Source organism: Mesoplodon mirus, assembly GCF_964341445.2.
Source record: "Mesoplodon mirus genome assembly, chromosome: 1".
In the NCBI taxonomy this organism is placed as follows: domain Eukaryota; kingdom Metazoa; phylum Chordata; class Mammalia; order Artiodactyla; family Ziphiidae; genus Mesoplodon; species Mesoplodon mirus.
The window spans coordinates 14,242,517-14,261,880 of record NC_138976.1 but is presented as its reverse complement, the minus strand read 5'-3'; the positions used below and the strand labels follow the sequence as shown (position 1 = coordinate 14,261,880).

General features: G+C 51.9%; 1 protein-coding gene across 4 annotated transcripts in view; it reads right to left on the bottom strand.

The window, feature by feature from the left end:
- Window positions 1-786: 786 nt before the first annotated feature.
- CDK5RAP2 (CDK5 regulatory subunit associated protein 2) overlaps window positions 787-19,364 on the bottom strand; it is a 183,996-nt gene continuing 165,418 nt past the window's right edge. For 2 of the 4 annotated variants that reach the window (XM_082619449.1, XM_082619451.1), the window contains 8 exons: window positions 18,463-18,584; window positions 17,131-17,379; window positions 14,343-14,420; window positions 13,036-13,301; window positions 11,788-11,931; window positions 5,173-5,299; window positions 1,300-1,346; window positions 787-877 (listed from right to left, as the gene is read on the bottom strand). In XM_082619449.1, coding sequence (XP_082475575.1) covers window positions 821-877; window positions 1,300-1,346; window positions 5,173-5,299; window positions 11,788-11,931; window positions 13,036-13,301; window positions 14,343-14,420; window positions 17,131-17,379; window positions 18,463-18,584 — 1,090 coding nt within the window. In that variant the 3' untranslated portion in view covers window positions 787-820. The remainder of the gene's footprint in view (window positions 878-1,299; window positions 1,347-5,172; window positions 5,300-11,787; window positions 11,932-13,035; window positions 13,302-14,342; window positions 14,421-17,130; window positions 17,380-18,462; window positions 18,585-19,364) is intronic. The other 2 variants (XM_082619448.1, XM_082619450.1) reach the window with 1 other exon arrangement.

Below are 19,364 nucleotides of genomic sequence, written 5' to 3'. Positions count from 1 at the left end.
GTCGCGTCAGGGCATGGCCGGGGAGCCCCCCTCGGTCAGTGCCTCTTGGGGTGCCCTGGGCCAGTCTGCAGGCTCATCTGAACCCGGGGCCAAGCCCTACCTTGTTTACTTCTCGGGGACACTGTGAAGCTCAGGCAGGACAAATACAGCTCAGGTGTGGCAAATGCACCAGGCAGGACAGTGGGGAGGAAAGACCACCACCATCGTCAGGACACTGCAATGCCAAGCCCCCGCCCCAGGTCTCGCTGGGTCTTTCCCACGCTGGGCATGGCACCCCCTCAGGGCGCTGCTCCGGACGTCACCGTGCCATCACTATGCAGTGCCGACGGCGCACCAGGCACCCTGGCCGCACCACGTGGCATCGTTCCTCTCTGGACACTGGGTGGCTCAGCACAAAGCTCAGGCGACCTCTGAGGGCCACGCCAGTCCCAAGACCCCCAGGCTGTCCTGGGCTTTAGGCTCTGCACAAAATAACTGCATCACCAGGTTGAAATGAGTCATTTAGTGAGCATCTTCCAACTGCGGGGCTGGCTGAGCACCAAGCAAATCCGGGGTGGGGGGGAGCGGGGGGGGGAACGCGAGCCCACCCCCATGCCTGAGAGTAATGCCTCAGCTCTGCGCCAGCCCCGGAGGTGAGAGGCCTGGCGCCTGGAAGCTCCCACCCTATCTGACAATAACTCCACGCCAATCTTAAGGTGAAAGATAGGCCTCCTTTGGCCAGACAGCCCTCCTCCCCTCAATAGGCAGGAACCACGCTTGTAACAAAGAGACAGGACGAGCTAAGTGGGGAACCACAAGCTTTATTGGCTGAAAGTTCTCCTCAGGAGCCTGGCCTGCTGGGACTGGACGTTCCAGGATGGGCACTCCCGGGCCTAAGCTAGGAGAAGGGAAGGGAAAAAATGAGCATTTTAGGTCCCACGGAGGGTTGTTTCTGGAGTAAGATTACTGACAGAATTAATGGTGAGAATGCTATTCTGAAACTACTTTCAAAGACATACTGTTTGATCAGTAAATATTTATAGAACCAGATGATAATGAAATATTTATCAAACGCCTACTATGTGCCAGGCATCGTTTGCTGTATTTCTCACTGGTAAAAAAAATAGCATACCAATAATTAGAACAACCATCAAAAACACGGCATGATGAAATGAAGCTTTTCATGCGCTGCTGGCAGAAAAATACAACTGACAGAGAACACGTGACCAGGTTTCACCTTCAACTTCGTTTTTCAAAAGAAGTCATTGCCGGCCCCACACCCACTCCCATCCCCCAAATGGCTTTCTCAAGGGGCATCACCTCCAGGTTTCCTCTGGCCTTCCGAAGGATTTTGTGCGTAACAACCACTAAGGAAAGAGCAAAGAACGGGATGATTAGACACAGATGCCCAGGAAGGCAGTGTAAAAGCCAAACGCAGGGAGGAGCCCCCCAGCCCCACATGGTTCAGGCGTGTGGTCAGCCCTGTAGCATCCAGACCCAGACGTGTAAGACCCCACCTGCCCCATCACACATCCCAGCATCAAATAACCCAACAGAGAGGGTGGACCAGAGACCCCCTCCTCAAGTCCAAGCTAAGCCACAACCTCAGCGATACTCGAAGGCAGAGCGAGCGACACCACGTTATAGACGGAAACTGAGGCTCTGCAGGGCCAGCGGGACCCCCAGGGCCTGCCTCTGTGGGCTGGGCTCGTGGTGCTGGGCAGGGGAGAGGCCTGCACCTGACTAGGGCCCCTCAGCCCCCCGGAGAAGCAGCGCCGGGAAGGGGGTGCGCCCGCTCCAAGCAAACCCACATGTGAAGGCCAAGTCAAGGGTCGAGGGCACAGCAGTCCTCAGAGTGGGGGCCTGATGACGGGGAGGAGGACCGGACCGTGGGCATCTCTCTCCTGAGCTGCCCTCCAGTGGCCCCCTGGGCCAGGCACACTCTACCTGGATAGCAGCGGGTGGGGCGGGATGATCTCACAGGCCCCTGTGATCTGACTTCTGCCCTCTGAGCTGCGTGAGGCAGATCCCCAGCGCATCAGAACCCACGGCGGGGGCGGGGGGGGGAGTGCCCGCTCTCAGGGCAGCAACTGTAAAGTAAGGTGGCTTCTGCCCTCAGTCCTTGTCTTGTCCGACAAACGCCAGCAGCAGCAGGAATGCCGCCACTGAGGGGAGATCGGCCCGATAAGGGATCCGCCTTCAACAGGCTTTGGTGATGGCCAGGGACTCTGGCTACCCCCAGGGAGGACACACAGGCTTCTGGAACTGGGCCTTTGGCCAGTGGGGCCCAAGGCTGAGACAGTCTCTCTGTCGGTACACACGGCCCAGCTGCCCAGTGGCTTATTCGGAATAGGTGCCATGTGGTGGCCTTGAGAAAATGTTTCTTGCCTCACGAAAATTTCCGTCTGGAGGTAACGAAGTCTGTTTGCAATCTGTGACACCGCGGGAGGGGAAAGATGGTGTGGGCTTTGTTTTTAACTGGGCGAAGTGAATTTCAGAGGTGCCCACTGCTTCTCTGTGCCCTGCCCCGGCCCCATGCTGCAGGGCAGACATTCTTAAGCCGGGCCCAAGGCTACGCGTTAGAGCATCCTAAATCCTCAGAAACCATGTGCAAATCTCTGTGTGTACAAGGATGCGTGCATCCTTCTGGGGAGAGGGATCCCCTCTCCTGAGGTTCGCCAAGGAGCCTGTGACCCGGAAAAGATTTGGTACCATGGCTGTGGAGGTTAAAAATAATGTTAAAACAGTACTAGAAGTACGGAACGAGCTAAGTCTCACCTGGCGCAAGTGTGAAGGGGCCCCACGTCTGAACAGCGCTGCCCACGTTCAGAGCAAGAAACTCCCACTGAGATGAGAAGCCCGAGGGACAGAGCGGGGAAGAGCCTGTCCCAAATCCAGGCTGGCCCCAGGCAGAGGCGTGACTAGAACCCAGGCCTGTCTGACTCAGCACCTGCCCTTTCCACCTCAGCAGGGCACCGGCAAAGAAGACACCAGCCTCAGTGGCGTCCAGCGGTGACAGTGGTTTGCCAGCTGTGACCTCAGTGCACACCCCCCCGGGATTCCTGTCTACAGGCGGGAAGTGAAGTGGGCGGTTCCAGGTCACGTGGGGAGGGTCTCACGGTCACCCTTTCACTCCTCTCCCTGCACACTCTGGGAGGAGCTGGAGTGTTCGCCTTGGCCGGGGCAAGCATCAGCCCCAGGCCCCTTGTTCTTCCTCGTCACCAGGCGGGGAAGGGAGAGGAGGGGACACTACCCCAACTTCCACTCAGTCCCTTAGAGCCAGAGCAGATCCTGGGAGGCTGGAGGGGTTTGGGGTCTTTGGGGCAAGTCACAGGCCCGGCTCAGTCACCAGCTGTGCAAGCTTGGGCAAGCCCTCCCCTCAGCCCACGCCGACTCTGTGCCGGGCCTCGGAGGGAGATGCGGAGAGGGGGCACCGTCTTGAGCACGGGAGACGCTACGACACGTTTGAGGTCTTTCTGACTATTAAGGGTTTGCCACCACCTGCATGCATAGAATTCAGTCCGACCTCATGGAATAAAGGAGTCAGAGAACTATCACTTACTGAGCACCCCTTCTGTCCCAGGAAGAGTACCAGAAAGCTGAGGTATCACTACCATCCCTCTTTTACAGAGGAGAAAACAGGGGCACTTTTTTATAAAGCTGTGATGAGAAATCCAGGCCCATCCGGCCAGTCCGAGTCCTCTGGAATTACCGTCTCCGGTGAGAGATAAGGAATCTAAAGCTCAGAGAGTTCAAGTCATTTATTCCAGGTCACGCAGGAGAGCGGAGGTCTGAGCCGCGCTCACTGACAATGGCAGGCTCAGCGACCCGGGACTCAGGGCTGGGTTCTGTCCTCTGGACCCGCCGTGGTAACTCACCCATCTGAACCTACTTCCGAAATACGCTCACCTGCAAACGGGGGTAACTCCATGTTCCCTGTGACTGTCTGGGACAACGTCTACAGGGCAACGCCAACGCCGAGAGCGCCAGTGTTCCCTGGACCTGGGGGCTGTACAGAAGCACGCTTCCCACCTCCTCAAAAGCTGCTCCAGGGGCCTGACCCACCTGGCCCACAGCTACCTCAGGCACGGCCTCGATGGCTCTCGCCCCACCCCGCCACCTCCAGCGCTCGTCTTCTCTGCCAGTGACTTGAACTCCCAGGCGGGAACCCCACGGGCACCCACCGGTCTGCCAGGGCCGCCTCCTCACCACCTTTCAGTCCCTCCCCACCTCCCGGCCCCTCCGTGCTCAGCCAAGGGGACCTAACACACGACGGACGCTGTGAGCCCCACGGCTCCTTCTCGCGTCTGGTCCACAAGGCCCCTCGTGACTCAGGGATGTTGAGGGGCTGGCCACCCAAGGCCTGGTGGGGCCTGTGCTGCTAGGAGGCTCCGCCGCGCGCACGAGGGCACGGGTGCCGGGGGCTGAAAGCGGGCAGGTGGTTTGCGCCTCTGAAGCCCCCGGGCCAGGGCTGGGGCCACCTTAACAAGCGTTATTGGATGTCTCCGGCCTTGTGTTTCCGTGTCTGTCTAGGAGTGTCTTTCTCAAATCGGTGCCCTCCTCTGGATCCCACTGCCCGGCCGTAGGCCCTCCTCACCTGCCTGGACCGGCCGCCAGCAAGCCCTTCTCGACGTAGATGGACAGCCCGCTTGGAGGGGCAGCCCCCGCGGCTGCCACCCGAGGTCTCTCACGCGGCGGCCCCAGTCCCCCAGGCCCCTCCCACCTCCACCTGCCACGGGCAGCGCCAGCTCCAGCAACGTGAGCTGCTGTCGGCTTTCCTCACAGGCAGTCTCCCTCCTTGTCCCTCTGCCCTTGCCCACACTGTCCCCTGTCCACCTGACCAACACCGACTCCTCCTTGAAGACTCAGGTCAGGTGTCTCTTCGTCCAAGAAGGCACCTCCCAGGACAGAGTGACCCCCTCCCCATCCCACCTCAGTGCTCCCTGAGCCCCTACACATGTTCCCATCACTGCACGCCACACACCTGTCTCCCCAGGGAGGTGACAGTCCCTGGCACCGAGCGGCCCCTCCACAGAGGTCTGTTAAGTGAATTCATCTGTCTGGGTGCATCAGGATGGGTGAAGTATGGAAGGAAACCCATAAACAGGAGGTGTGAGGACAACCCAGGGCTGGGTTTTTAGTCCTCAGAGGCAGGCAGTGGTCAGACGCGGTGGCCACCGCCCAACTACTCACACTGATCAAAGATGACTTTCTCCTGGTTCTTGCTCAGCTGCAACAGCTTCACGGTGTTTTGCAACTTCTTTTCTTGTTCAAAGAATTTTTTGTGTAGTCTGCTGATCTCTGCCTTCAACTCTCCAGTCTAAAGAGAAAGGGAATTAGAAGAATGAACAAAGAATATAAACATCAGATCATACAGAAAGAATTACAAAACCACATAAAAAGTGCCCAACCTTACAAACAAAGGTATGTGAATAAAAACTAGAAGCCTAGTTTTCTAGGCTTGTTCTGCTGGTCAGATGGTGGTGAGGGTGTGGGCAAAGCCCTCTCACGACTGCTGGAGGAGCTGTGAACTGGCACAGCCCAGGTGGAACCACGCCCGGCGAGATGCAGCAGAATGTAAAATGTGCTCAACCCTCTGACCCAGCAATTCTACACTTGGGCATCTACCCCGAGGAATGGTAACGCAGGCACGAGAAGATGCCTGCGCTCCAGGATGTTCACCTCAGCACTGCTCACAGCAGGACAAAAAAAAAAACCCTGATTTGTTTCAGTGGGGATTTAGATAACTCAACTACGGTACTTATGTACTATGGAATGATTTTGCAGCTATTAAAAATGATGTTGTAGAACTTCATTTACTGACATTGAAAGATGATCATAATTAGTGACAATAGTGCCCAGAACAGTTATTGTGCACCACACACACCTGTTCCGTAAAATTGAACACATATATTTCTATCCATAGGTGTGTGTATATCAAGATGTCTAAACTATTTGATGAGAGAGACATCACGAAATGTTTATAGTGCTTTATTTCTGAGAGATGGGATCTGGAATAATCATTTTCTTAATTTATCAGCATTGAGGGTTTTTTTTCCAAAAACTATAATGCTGGTATTTTTTTAATGCTTAAATCTTTTTTTTTTAATCGGAGTATAATTGTTTTACGATGTTGTATTAGTGTCTGCTGTACAATGGAGTGAATCAGCTGTATGTATACCTATATCCCCTCCCTCGTGGGCCTCCCTCCCTCCCACCCACCTATGTCATCACAGAGCACTGAGCTCAGCTTCTTGTGCTTTACAGCAGGGTTTCCACTAGCTATCTACTTTACACAAGGAGAATATAAAGGTATTATTAGGGGAGTATGATCTATTAGGAGAACCTGCTTTGATTTTCCAGAGGTGAGGAGAGTGGATGGGTGGCAAAACCAGAGTCCCCAGACCCCTGAAGTGAAAATGTGAACACCATCGTGGCTGTCTTAACCAATCTCCACTGAACTAGTTCACGGGGTTAAGGACACTCCCTTCCTCATAAAATACCTGGACTGTAAGATACCCCGGGCACAGGCCACCCTGTGCTACACTGAAATACCTCTGCCCCAAGAGGGGAGATGTTGGGCTGTCAGCTTACGAAGAGCCACTTTAGTTTGTCCCCAAACTTGTTTATGGCTGTTGTAATCAGTTATATGATTTAATTATTAAGTAAACCTATGAAATATGTGTATGAAAAGAGAGAACCGGTTGAATGAAAACTAACATATGTTTCAGGAAAAACTTGATAAAGACGAGCCACTAAAAAAACCACATTTCTGGCAAATTAGATGTGGGTGAATAAAAGATGTGGGAGGAACAGTCTAGAAGGATTCTATATTCAAATTGCTTTGCAAGGGCCTAAGTTTTTTCTTCATCTTAAAGAAACGGAGATTGGAAGTGACAGACATACATTATGGATATAGTTTATGAAAGAAAGAAGATGTGGAACTTCAATCAGCAGACCCATATTCAAAGAAAAGGCACTGGCCCTATATCAAAAGAGTGGCAAATGAATGTACATTTAACTGTTTTAAGTTAAACTGAAATGTTTAAGGTACGTATCATTTTTTGATTCCCTACTTTAACCTACTTTTAAGATTAACCAATTGTGTCGGCTACAAGGACTTCAACTGTGCTTCCAAAACAGATCCTAATTTAAACATAAGGTTTTCTTTGATTCTTCCTCAAGCTGGGAGCCCAGAGATTTGTGTCCTGGTGGTGGCTTTATAGGCCACACATTCTGGGACAAAGTCACTCTACATTCAGAGCCTTAGGTCCACATCTGTAAAACAGGGATGATGCCTGACCCTCTCGTCACACTGCAGTACAGTGAGACTCAGATGAGAGGATGCCTGAAGACAGGGAGAATGATTATTGCTCACCTCGCCTGGCCAACCTCTATTGCTCTTTCTAAAGTCAGCTCAGGCATGACCCCCTCCAGGTCTCCTTCAGACTCTTCTCTACCAGGAGTCTAGGTTGGTTACTGCTCCTTTGGGCGCCCATCTTGCCCAGTGCTTCCTCTAACATTGCCCATTTCATGGTGGATTATAACTGGTCATTTACTTGTTTGCCTCCCCTCCTAGACTACAAGCTCCCTGAGGGCAGAACTCAATTCTTCCCTCTGACCCCCAGTGTCTGCCATGGAGTAGGTGCTGTGAGACCATCTGTCAAGTGGTGGGTTCACCTGTGTTCTCAAAACACCCCTGAACGCCCTGAATTCTATCCGGCACTGCGGACGAGGAATTTTAATTATTTATGTGTCTGCTGTTCCTCTGAACTAAAATCTTCATTGTTACAGGGTGAAGACACCATGGTAAAAACAGCAGAGCTCCAGAGCCCAGCTCCGATGCTTCTAGCTGCTAAGATGATGGAGCAAGGAAGTTTCAGTTCTTACTTCCAGAAAATGGGACTACTACTACTTAACCCTCTGAAGGCTCCCGTAAGGGATAAAAGGAGTTGCTGAATGTACAGCAGAGTACCTGACACCCAGCAGGAGCTCAACAGAGCAACTCTTCCTCAGGGCCACAGAGCTGGGCTCAGAGCTGAGCTCAGACCTGGGACTTACTCATGAGCGTGCTGCCCGACTTCTGGAACTGTTTGTTTTGTTTTGTTTTGTTTTGTTTTTTGGTTGGTTGTTTTGTTTTGTCAAATGAAAAATCTCAAACATTTACAAAAGTAGAAACAATAAGATAATGAACCACCAGTTTCAGCAGCTATCATGGCCAGACTTGTTTATTCTATATCCCTGCCCATCCTCGCCCTAAAATTATTTTTAAAATCAATCCTAGAAGCCAATCATATTTCATCCATAAAATATTTTAGTACATAGCTCTAGAAGAAAAAGATTCTTTAAAAAAAAAACCCCACAATGTCATTATCACATCTAAAATAATGAGAATGACTGCTTAGTATCACCGACTAGATGTCAGTAGATACACTGCCCGGACTGCATCATAATTTTATAATTTTTTTTAAACAACTGGTTTGATTCAGCATACAAATAAACGCCACGTTTTGCATTTGACTGTTATGTCTCCAGCTCCTTTTAATCCAGTGGGTCTCAGAGCTCCCAAGAAGACTTGGAAAAAACAGACCACTGGGGCCACTCCCAGACTTCCTGATTCAGTAGGTCTGGGGTGAGGCCTGAAAATCTGCCCTTCCAAGTGTCCAGATGATGCTGGTGCTGACAGTCCAGGGACCATAATCTGAGAACCACTGTAAATCTGCAAGTTTCATTCTCTCTTTTCTCTCTTTTTTCTTAGGATGAAAAGATGTTCTAAGCTCATACTGTACATTTCCTGCCCCAGACCTAGAATCAAGCCATTTCTCCAAGGAGTCCTAGTTCCTTTTAGTAAGAAAAGGTATTTAGAAACCATAAATTGGCGCCCGTGGTGCTCACTGGCACTGGATTGGACATTTTTAGAGCCTTTTAAGTAAAAAGAACTAGTAAATTTTTAAAATAGAAAATACATCATGAGTTCATACTGGTATTTCCAATTCAAATTAGGGATTACAGGATTTTTACTTCTTTGATTTTTTTATTTGTATCTCTTCCCTGACAGTAAAAATTTCAACATAATAAGTTATTTGTTTTATCCTATGATAAAATTTAATAATTCCAAAACATACATACAAATATCATTACTAACAATATAATCACTGAAAACAGTTAAAAAAATGTTGGCAGTTCTTTTTGCCCACTAGGAACACATAGTCAAATTATTGTGTTTTAGTCATTGAAATGTTTCCTTTTTTTTTTTTTTCCTTCTTTTTTTTGGCCATGCCATGCGGCTTGCAGGATCTTAGTTCCCTGACCAGGGATTGAGCCTGTGCCACCTGCAGCGGAAGGACGGAGTCCTAACCACTGCACCGCCAGGGAATTCCTGAAATGTTCCCTCTTTGTGTGGTTATGCCTCCGATACTATACACAGGAAAGTTGGTTTGTTTCATCTTGTTACGAATTTTTAAAAATTGCTTTTTTCCCCACTTGCATTTATTTTTATTTATAATTATGTAAAGCATTTATACAGTTTCAAAGTCAAATTTATGAAACAAGGTCAATTCAGAGAAGTCTACCCTCTATCCCTGTCCTTCCATCCTCTTCCTTCCCACCCCTACATGTAGACTGTTCTATGACTGTTTATCCTTCCACTTAAAAACATTTTTATAAATGAATATGTGTACATATTTGTATCTCTCCCCACAACTTTCTTAGATAAACTGATATATATGATATACACTTTCCAGAGTAGTCCCAGGGACTGACTGTAGGAGATGCAAAAGGCAATTTAATGACGCTCAGAGAAAACACCAGGTAGTAAAAAACCACTGGAGCTGCTGGTGGAAACTTGGAAATCTGCTTTGCACAGATTTCACACCAAGAAAAAGGCACTGTATGAAACATAGACAGGGACAGAAAAGTGGCTAGAGGCAATTTAACACCACACAGGGGTCTGTGTGCACCAGCAGCCATATCAGAGCATCTCCAAGGTCCTTTTTCTGGTTCTAAAATTCTGTGATGCTGAAGTGGGCATAATCAATTACCCGAGAAACCCTCGGAAATAAGGGGCAAATCATCTCAAGCACTGACCAGTCCCTAGACTAATTTGCTAGCGGGGGAGACCAATGTGACTCTAATTTGTATTTATACACACTCACATAATAGAAATAAGAACTGCGTTCCATCTATTTAACAGACATTACTATGTACTGAGGTCAAAAGCACTGCATCAAGGGTGAAATGTTTAGTTCAGACACAGGCTTTAAAAATCATATGGGCGAGTACCAGTTTGGGAGGATGAGAGGAAATTACTCATTCATTCATTCAAAAATATGAACAAAATAGACACGGCCCCTCATGGAAAACAGAGGGGCACAGACATTAAACAGACAAGTATGTAATTATAACTTGTGATAAGGGCTAGGATGAAGCTGAAGAGGATGCTATGATAAAGTGACCGGGAACCCTCTCTGACCTCGAAGTAACATTTAAGCTGAGAACTGAGAGGTGAGAAGGAGCCAGTCGGCCGGGAGGGAGCACCTGTGTCTTCTGGGCTCAAGACGGAAGAGAGCTTGGTGGGCTAGGAGGAAAGGCAAGGCCAGTGTGGGGCTGGAACCCAGTGGGCCACCCTTCCTCTCCAACATGCTGTCTTCCACTCCGTGCACAGATTTCCCTGCACAATGACTGCTCGTGTACTTCCCCGAGCTTACGGCACCAAACTTCCTCCCCAGGATCCCAAGACAGAAACCTAAGCACAGGCTCAGCAGAACCTTCCGAGGTGAGAGAGCTGCTTCACTGCTACTTCTTTGCCATGGTTGGGAGATCTGAGAGCTGTCAGAGGGGTGAACTAAGTGAGTGATGACGTGGGATGCACATTTCCCTTCTGCCTTCCTGCTGGCCTTTGGCAAAAATTTATAGGTTAGATAAAGGGGAAATATCTATCGGGCCACCAAGCAAAGAGCTCTAACTCTTCCTCAACAAGCAGGCTCCTTCTTCCAGGGAGGTTTCCCTGATTATCAGAGCAGGTGCTCACCTTGTCATAATACGACATGTTTCCCACACACACAGACCCGGGGGACAGGCTCTGCTCTGCCTGACGCCTGATCTGTGCCATGGCAGATGGGGATGCAGATGGAGATGGGAGCAACTGTCCTTAATTCAGTCACGTTCAAGTTACTGCAACGTCTAGCTTTTAAGGGAAATTTCAATGGTTTTGTAATAAATCATTTTGTTTGGTTAAAAAAAAAAAGTAGTTTCTAAGTAGTTAAAATAGATTTACAAACCCCACTGAAATAGGATGCTGAAAGCTATCAAAAGAGATCACAGTCCAGAGAAAGGCATCAGAAATGAAAGACATTCTGAGCAGAATGGAATGACCTAGTCCATGAGGAAAACCTGGGACTTAAAGCCTATAAATCAAAGTCTGTCCTTGGGATTCAACACTTGTGCCTTCAAAACCAGCTCTGTACACTTGAGTATGTGCCTCACTCCCCAAACCTCAGTTTCCTCATGTGTAGAACGTGGACAGGGTTTCCCTCAACAAAGATGGGCTGGCAGTGGGGACACGGTCGGGTCCAGGCGGCAGGCCAAGCTTGCAGGGCCCCAGGGGATCAGGTCAGAACCGGCCTGGAGCAGCCAGCGCGGTGTCAGACATGTCACTCGACCAACATGGCGCCCTCCCTGCCCCCCGCCACATTCCCCAAACTGAGGGCACACCTGCTGGAGGAAAGGTCCCGGGCTGGACATGGAGAAGCCTGAGACACAGGCCCCAGCGGCACCCTCGAGCCTCTGCATCCACGTGCCACCACCCACCTGTTCACAGTGGAGCGTGCACTGGCCACTGGTGGGCAGTGAGACCCTCCAGAGGAGCGTCAGTAACCTCGAGGCCTCATCCAGGGTCAGCCTGGCTGCGCCGACATCGGTGACGAAGCTGCTCAGGGCCGCCGAGTGTGGATGCTGCGTGGGGGGATGAGAAGGCTGTTACGTGCAGTCTTGAAAAAGATTATGGACGAGCCGGCTTTAACGGGCAGCATAAATCCCCAGACTGCAGGGCCTGTGCCCCCCAACCCCGAGCAAGAGCCTGCTGCCGGGCGCCACCAATTCATTGTTCTTAAAGACGGTGACTTACAGATTACGAGAGAACTTAGGCGGTGATTTTAGCCCGGTCAATAAGCATGATTAATGGCCACCTGAGTTCACTCCATTTACTATGCCAAGAAGAGGGTCCCCACAGCCACGGAGCCTCTCCGCAAGGTGAACGACGCCAACGGCAAGCGACGTGACATGAGTGTTTCCCCTGGAGCCTGCATGGCACCGCGGGAGGCGGAGGCGCCCACACAGGTGAGGGGGGTGACCTGCAACGCTCTTCAGGGAGCAGGATGACGGAGAAAGAGAGTGCCTTGGAGGACAGAGACCTGGGTTCCAATCCGACTGCTCTGAGTTACTTTGCCTCAGCGCCTGCACAGCGGGAATGACATCACCCACTGTAAAGGCTGCTCTGGGAGGAAAGAAAATACGATCCTAAAGGGTCCTGTGCAAGAAGAAACAGCGGCCGCCCACCATCTTGAGGCGGGTGCAGGGCGGCTCGTGGCGGCAAGCGCATCACAAGTGGCAGTGTGGTGGACCAGACCCCACGCTGCGTGAGGACCAGAACCTCAGGCATCCTGTTCACCACAGCAGCCCCAGAGCCTGCGCACAGAGGCCGGGAAGGTGACGGACAGGTGACTGGGTGGGAGAAGGGATGGACACACTGCAGGACTGAAGGATAGAGGGATGGACGAGAGACTGGACAGGCCGTGGGGGGCAGTGCAGCGGAGCCCAGCGAAGCGACCGCGGTAACACAGGCACAAACCTCAGCAGGTGGCCCTCCCACAGAACAACAAACAGCCTCGCAGGCCGGACCTGACCTCATGAGTTTCATGCGCTATGCTCCCTGGCCCCTCTTCCCGGGGCCTTACTGAGGACTCGTGAGCCCCTCGACCCCCCAGTGCCCTCGGCCAACACTTCCACCTCCTGTTCCCCTGTGCGTCCCTCTCCCTCCAGCTCTGTCGCTCAGGTTACCTTTGTTGCCAGCTCTTGACTCGTGGGGCTGGGAGCCTCTTGGATCTGAATGTCCATCTCGGCAAGGAGCTTCTGGCCCCGGCCAATCTGCTCGCACAAGGCATCGTAGTCCTCAATCAGGCCCAGGACGTGGCAGCCACTCTTGCTGGCCCAAAGGCTGTGGCCAGGGACCAGGCGGGACACATGTGAGGTGCTGGTGATCGAGCTGCCACTGTCGCAGGAGAGGGTGTCCATGTCGTTTCCAGAGAGTGGAGGAGTCTCTGGAGCTACAGAACGAGAAGGAGGATGTTAGACCTCTCTGGGGCGGCACCCTGCATTCGATGAGCTGCGTTCAACGATGTCTAGCCAGCCAGGAGGGTTAAGAGCCCTCGGGCCCAAATGCTACCTGACACAGCCCCGAGGGGAAAGAGGCCTGGAGCCAGGACCTCAGTCTGTGTATTACCTGCCGTAGGCTTATTCATCCTGTGGGAGAAGCTCATTTCAATCCAACCAACACTCATCAGGCACCGGCTCTGCAGAAGAGCCCTGATTCACACAGATGAATCAAGCCTGGGCCTGCGCTTCAGGGGCCCGTGGTCTAATCGGAACACAGATGCCACGTGGGAGGTGTAATAGCATGACGACAAAGAGCCGGAGCTCGGCGGACAGAATAATCAAGCCTCTGTGCGGGAAGGGAGATCAGGGACGGCTTCCTAGAAGCAGCAACAATTGCGCTGGGCTGAATGGGTAGTAAGAATTATGCTACAGAGAGGTAAAAGCCTGCCGCTTTCTACCTTTGGATCAACAGAAGCACGGATGGATAATTCTGACCGGGGCCAGCAGGGAAGACATTTCCCTGGGCAGTTTGCATTCAGGATGAGTCTTCAGGAAGCAGCAGGAATTGCACTGGCACAGAAGCAGGCGAAGTCAGTCTGGCAAAGGCAGGAGCCACACTGCACAGTCCCGGTGACAGGGAAGTGCAGGCCCAACTGCAGGATGGTTTGACCCATCCGTGTGGCACCAGGAGGGCAGAGGGGTGTGGCTGGACGGGCCCGCTCGGGCTGGATGCTGCAGGGCCTTGAAAGCCACGATAAGGCGGTCACACTTTAATCCAGGGCAACAGGGAGCGAAACCAATGATGTCACTAAGGTTGGTAACACCTAGGCTTGGAGAACGAGATTGCCAGCTAGAAATGCTGAGAACACAAACCCCCAACTCCTGCTAAATACCCTGCTGAGTTGGGACCAGGGACCCCCCTTTCCTCCAATTTAAAAAGTCCCGCTGCCAAACCCAACTGTGCCATAGTTACCCAGACTTTAGCTTTGTACCTGATCTTGGTGACACTGCTGGGGTGGAATCAAACAGATCATATGAATTGTCAGCTGCCACGGGATACTTGTCACCATCTACAGAATGCAAAATAAGGGAAATAAACCATCAAACGTTTTAGTTCCACTCTCATCAGCATTTGAGAGAGAACTGAATGAAAACACAGTGAAGTACCAGACACACACAAGCGTTCATTCAGGTCCTCACTAGGCATCTCTCCCGCCAGGCCCCGCGCAGGACGCAGGGGATACAGAGTGAGCAGGCCCACCTGGCTGCCTCCCCGGAAGGACCCTCTTGTCCAGACAAGTAAACAAGCTGTTTCCCCTCAGGGGTCAGGGCTAAGGGAGGGAGGCACGGGGGCTGTGGGAGCTCACGTGAGGGGGTAACACGAGGAGGGACAGAAATGTAGGCAGAGGAAGAAGATGCCAAGGCACAGAGGAGGGAGCCCTCGTGACACATTCAGGGAGCGTGAAGTGGGGGACGTCAGGCGGGACAATATCAGGCTGAGACCTGTTTTGGGCTGGAGGAGTGAGCCTGGAGACGGCTGCAGTAACCCACGTAAGACAGAAGAGTGACCCGAAGTAGGATTTGGGAGGTGATGCATTCGAAACAATGTAAGGAGGCAAAACCAGTCATATGCGGGACGAGATGACGGGCCACACTCTATAATTCAGGAAAAGCACTTTCACATCTGAACTCTCAGTAGCTCGGGGGCAGGATGGCACTGTGATTCAGGTTTCCTGGAAAAGGAGACCAATGGGCAGAGACAGGAAGTGATCTGCCTAGCATCACCCAGAGTGTCCGTGGCAGAGAGAGGACTGTGTCCAGGCCTCAAGGTGTCCTGCCCAGCTTGTTCCCCACCCAGGCCCCTCCAAAGAGTGCACTTCAATTTTGGGGCCAAGGCGCCCGGGGGTCAGCTCTGTGGAGCTGGCCCGAGAGCGATCACTTCCTGCAAAAACAGCAGTCTTTAGGCCAGCACTTTCAGACAGCTGCATTTAAATATCGTCCTGAAAAGTCCTGTGCAAAGGAAGAAATGCTGCTGCCTACTGTATAATTCTAATCTTCACTTGAGGAAACTGGAAAACTTCTCCACGGAGACGGCGCTGTGAATTTTGAGCACATTCTCCTAGATGCCCCTTTGGAGACCCCCCCGCAGGGCTGACCCTGGACAGATTTCAAAAACGGGCAAAGGCTGTTCAATGGCCTCACTTCAACTGCCTCAAAGCTCCTTCCTGGGCGCCCCAATCACTGAACTGTTCTCCCTGCTTCAATCGCCCTAGCTCACACCGACAACCTCCTTGGTCCCATCTCCTCACAGCCCTAAGGAGGGCCAGGAGCAGAGTGGACCCCTATTGAAACATGGCAAGGCCCACTGCTGATGTATCCCCTGTGCAGAAGGCGGCAGTACGGCCCCCCACCCCTGTGAGGTTCCCCTTGCAGGATTTTATCCTAAGAATACTGTTTAACAGAAAAAGCGTGTTAACGCCGATGTTTATTAAAGCTCCAAATCAGAGACCACTTTAATAATCATCAGGGTAATGGTTTGGTGACGACAATCATCTGAAAACAATAATTAGGAAGCCCGTGTGAAACAAGGGGCAACACTTACGATGTAATATTGGGCAAAAACAAAGAAAGGAAACAGAATGGCACAAAAACCAATTTGAACATTATAAATTCACGCCTACATTTGATTACCAGACGAAGAGACACATACAAAGCAAAAAATTATTATTTTGTAACCACGAAGGATTTTTTTTTTTCATATCGTCACATCACCTTTTTGGTTCAAATTTTAAAATCCTTACCAAGGAGAAGCCCACGAGCGAGTCACTGTAAGTTCCAGAGTTGGGTGACTAGGTGCTCTTTGAGAGATTTTGGGTGACTAGGTGCTCTTTGAGAGATTTTAATTTTTTAAATGAAAGGCGACAGATGTAATTCCCAATCTAAGTAAAGGTAAGTCCAAACTTTTCTACACTACTTGCTTATAAAGTCTGTTGGCATTCCTTGTCCCCTGGATGCGCACACCCATCCACCTGGGCATTGGGATGATGACCCCCAGACACCAGGGCTCCTGAAGGCCAGGTGGTACTTCAGACACAGCACTGGACCTGGATCTGCAAATGATTTCTAGCTCCAGCTCTGCCACCTACATGCTGTGTGACTTTGGGCAAGTCCAGTACCCTCTCTGGGGTTTAGTTCCTTCATCCAAAGAGCAAAGAGGATGGCCTGGCTGACTGATTTGAGCCTGGCCACCTGCCGGTTTATGCCCGGCCCTAGGCAGGAGTCGGGCAGACGAGGCCCAGTCTGTCCTCTTTCTGCTCCCTACGCAGCCTCTGCAGGGCTGGGCGATAAACCCAGAGGTAAACGCCAAACTGAACCCGTTTTCAAGCCTGCCGGGAAGCTTTTGAGATCCTGAGACGCTGACAACCGGAGGAAGAGGTGAAGATTCTCGTTTAAAGGCAGTAAGAGGGACTGAAAAGGATTTTCAGCAGCAGGTGATGTGGACAGGACTAAGGGGGTGGCAGAGAGCAGGACTGGAGGCGATACGTGGGGCTGGAAGCCCAAACCCCACTGCCCTGAGAATCAGCAGGCCCCACAGATGACACTGTTTTGCCAAAGGTGACAGCTACTTAGCGGTCAGGTCCCAAGCTCCCAGGGTACACGGCGCGTCTGCTGTCAGTGAGAAGACACCTCCACGGGGCAAGGGCGGGATTCAGAAGCTCACACGTGCCGCACAGACGCGCACGGCTGCATTTCACACAGTGAGATGAGGGAGGGCAGTACCGGGCTTGTCCAGCTGTTGGGGCCGCTCGGGGACAGACAGGGTCTGGAGAGCCGAAGTGAGATCTGCCTCCTGGGCCTTCTCCCCGCCCTGTGCCAGCTGCTCCTCCAGCCTGCTCTGCAGCGTGCTGTTGGTTTCGATGCTCCTTTCTAGCTGTGCCCGCAGAGCCTGGATCTCTGTCAGGAGGCCATGCAGGTGGCCGAAAGGGTCCTGCCCCCTCCAGCCTTCTCCCGATGCCTCTGCCCTGGTCTCTGCAAACACAAGCAAAGGGAAGCCTCGACACTGTCAACCACCAGAGGGTCAGCCGTCGAAGACAAGTGACGGTGCTTTCCACGCGCTGCCATCACCACCCTCCCCTGCCTAAGACCTAGGTACCATGGAACATAACAACTCGACTTGAAAAACAAAAATACTGGCAGACTTAATTGCTGCTATTCCACAGGCAAAATAAGAGCTGGAAATTAATTTTTGCTTCTGGCCATAAAGGCCTAACAAATTGCACACCAAACCCTGAAATTATGTCTAGTAGTAATAAAATCTATTTGGGCTGGAATTATATAATGAAAGGGCTGATTTTAAGAGCCACGGTATATTTAAAAGACACAACAGCAAGAATAAGAAAAGCAACCTGAGGAGAAAATGAGAGCTGAGAGGTGACCCTTTTCTAGGTAAACTTTCAATAGGGAGAAACCATCTGGAAAATGAGTTGCGAAAAAAAAAAAAAAAGAAAAAAACCCCACCACACCTCAAAACTGATTCTAAAACATTAGAGTTTACAGTCAAGTCGCTCTGATCTGGTATCTCTCTAGGATATAGCGAGGCCCAGGGCCAGCAACGATCTCTAGAGCAACGTTCAGCCCGTAGTAGGTGCTCCATAATTATCTGCTGAATGAATGGGCAAAAAGAAAACAAAAACAAACATACACTAGCAGGAAAATCATCATAAAAGTGATTTCTTGAGTGTCTACTACGTGCCAGGTACCGTGCTAGGATGCTCTTAATAAATGATTTCATTTAATTTTCACAACTGTACACAACAGAGATTAGTAGACATGTTTTTCAGAGAAAGGAGCAGGCCCAAAGGGATGAGGTGACCTGTGGAAGGCACACACCGGGACGCGAGGCCGTGAGAACCCAGACCACCGCTCGCCGGACTCCTGAGCCTAATTCCTTCCATGTTTCCCGCTGCCACTTGAGAAGAAGGGTGGCCCAGAGAGCCTGCCTCAGCATCGACCTACTCCACCCTGGAGGCAAGCCTGGGGTTTCAGGGCAGCGTTTCAGTAAAGAGGGCAGCCCGCCATCCGGGGGAGCTCACAGGCCAGAGCGCCCAGTACCTCGCGGCCTCCTGTGCTCTTCATCCAGCTTCTCGTACACCTTCAGCTCCACCCGGAGGGACTGCAGTAGCTTGTCGCTCTGCGCGAGCAGCTGCCGCCTCACGTTCGCCTCCTCCTGCACCCTGGAAAGGCCCCGGCGCCAGGGGAGGAGAGGTTATTCTCACGCAGGGGCTTACTTGACCCACAGGGCAGGCAATTCCACCGTCAGCCGGCGAGTGTGGACAAGAGTGACAGCGTGGGGAGGAGTGCCCCTCACAGCACTGCTTCCCGAGGGCTCCTCCAGGCCCAGCCCTTTACAGACGTGATCTCACGTCATCTTCACAGACACCCTAAAAGGTATGTGCCCTCTAATCCCCAATTCATGGATATGAGGAAGTGGAGCTCAAAAAGGCTATGTCGCACCCAGGGGTGCACAGCCCAGGAGAGAAGGCAGCACCGTGTGATGGCGAAGACAGTGACCTTGCAAATCACTGCACCACCCTGGGGAAGCGAGGGCGAGGTCAGGAACTAAAGGTGTGGGGCGTCCGGAGTGCTGACGGAACCACCGAAACGTGCGGGACGAGATGGGAGCCTCCGGGGGACTGCAGAGGGCAGTTGGCGTGATGCGCTCACAGCCTAAGGCAGGCTCCTGCACGCCTCTGTGCAAAAACTCCCGTGGTTTCCTGAGTCACTCGGCGTGAAAACCGAGGTCCTCACCAGGCCTCGGGGTCCTGCGGGACTCGGCCTCCAGTCACCTCCGTGCCCTCCTCTACCTCGGCCTCTCCTCCAGCTGCACTGGGCCCTGGCTCTGCCCTGCACAGGCCAAGGAAACCCCGCCTCGGGGCCCTGACCCTTTCCAAGGAAAAGGATCTTCCCCCAGGATCTGCAGAGCTCACGCCCTCACGGCCTCCAGATGGCCACTC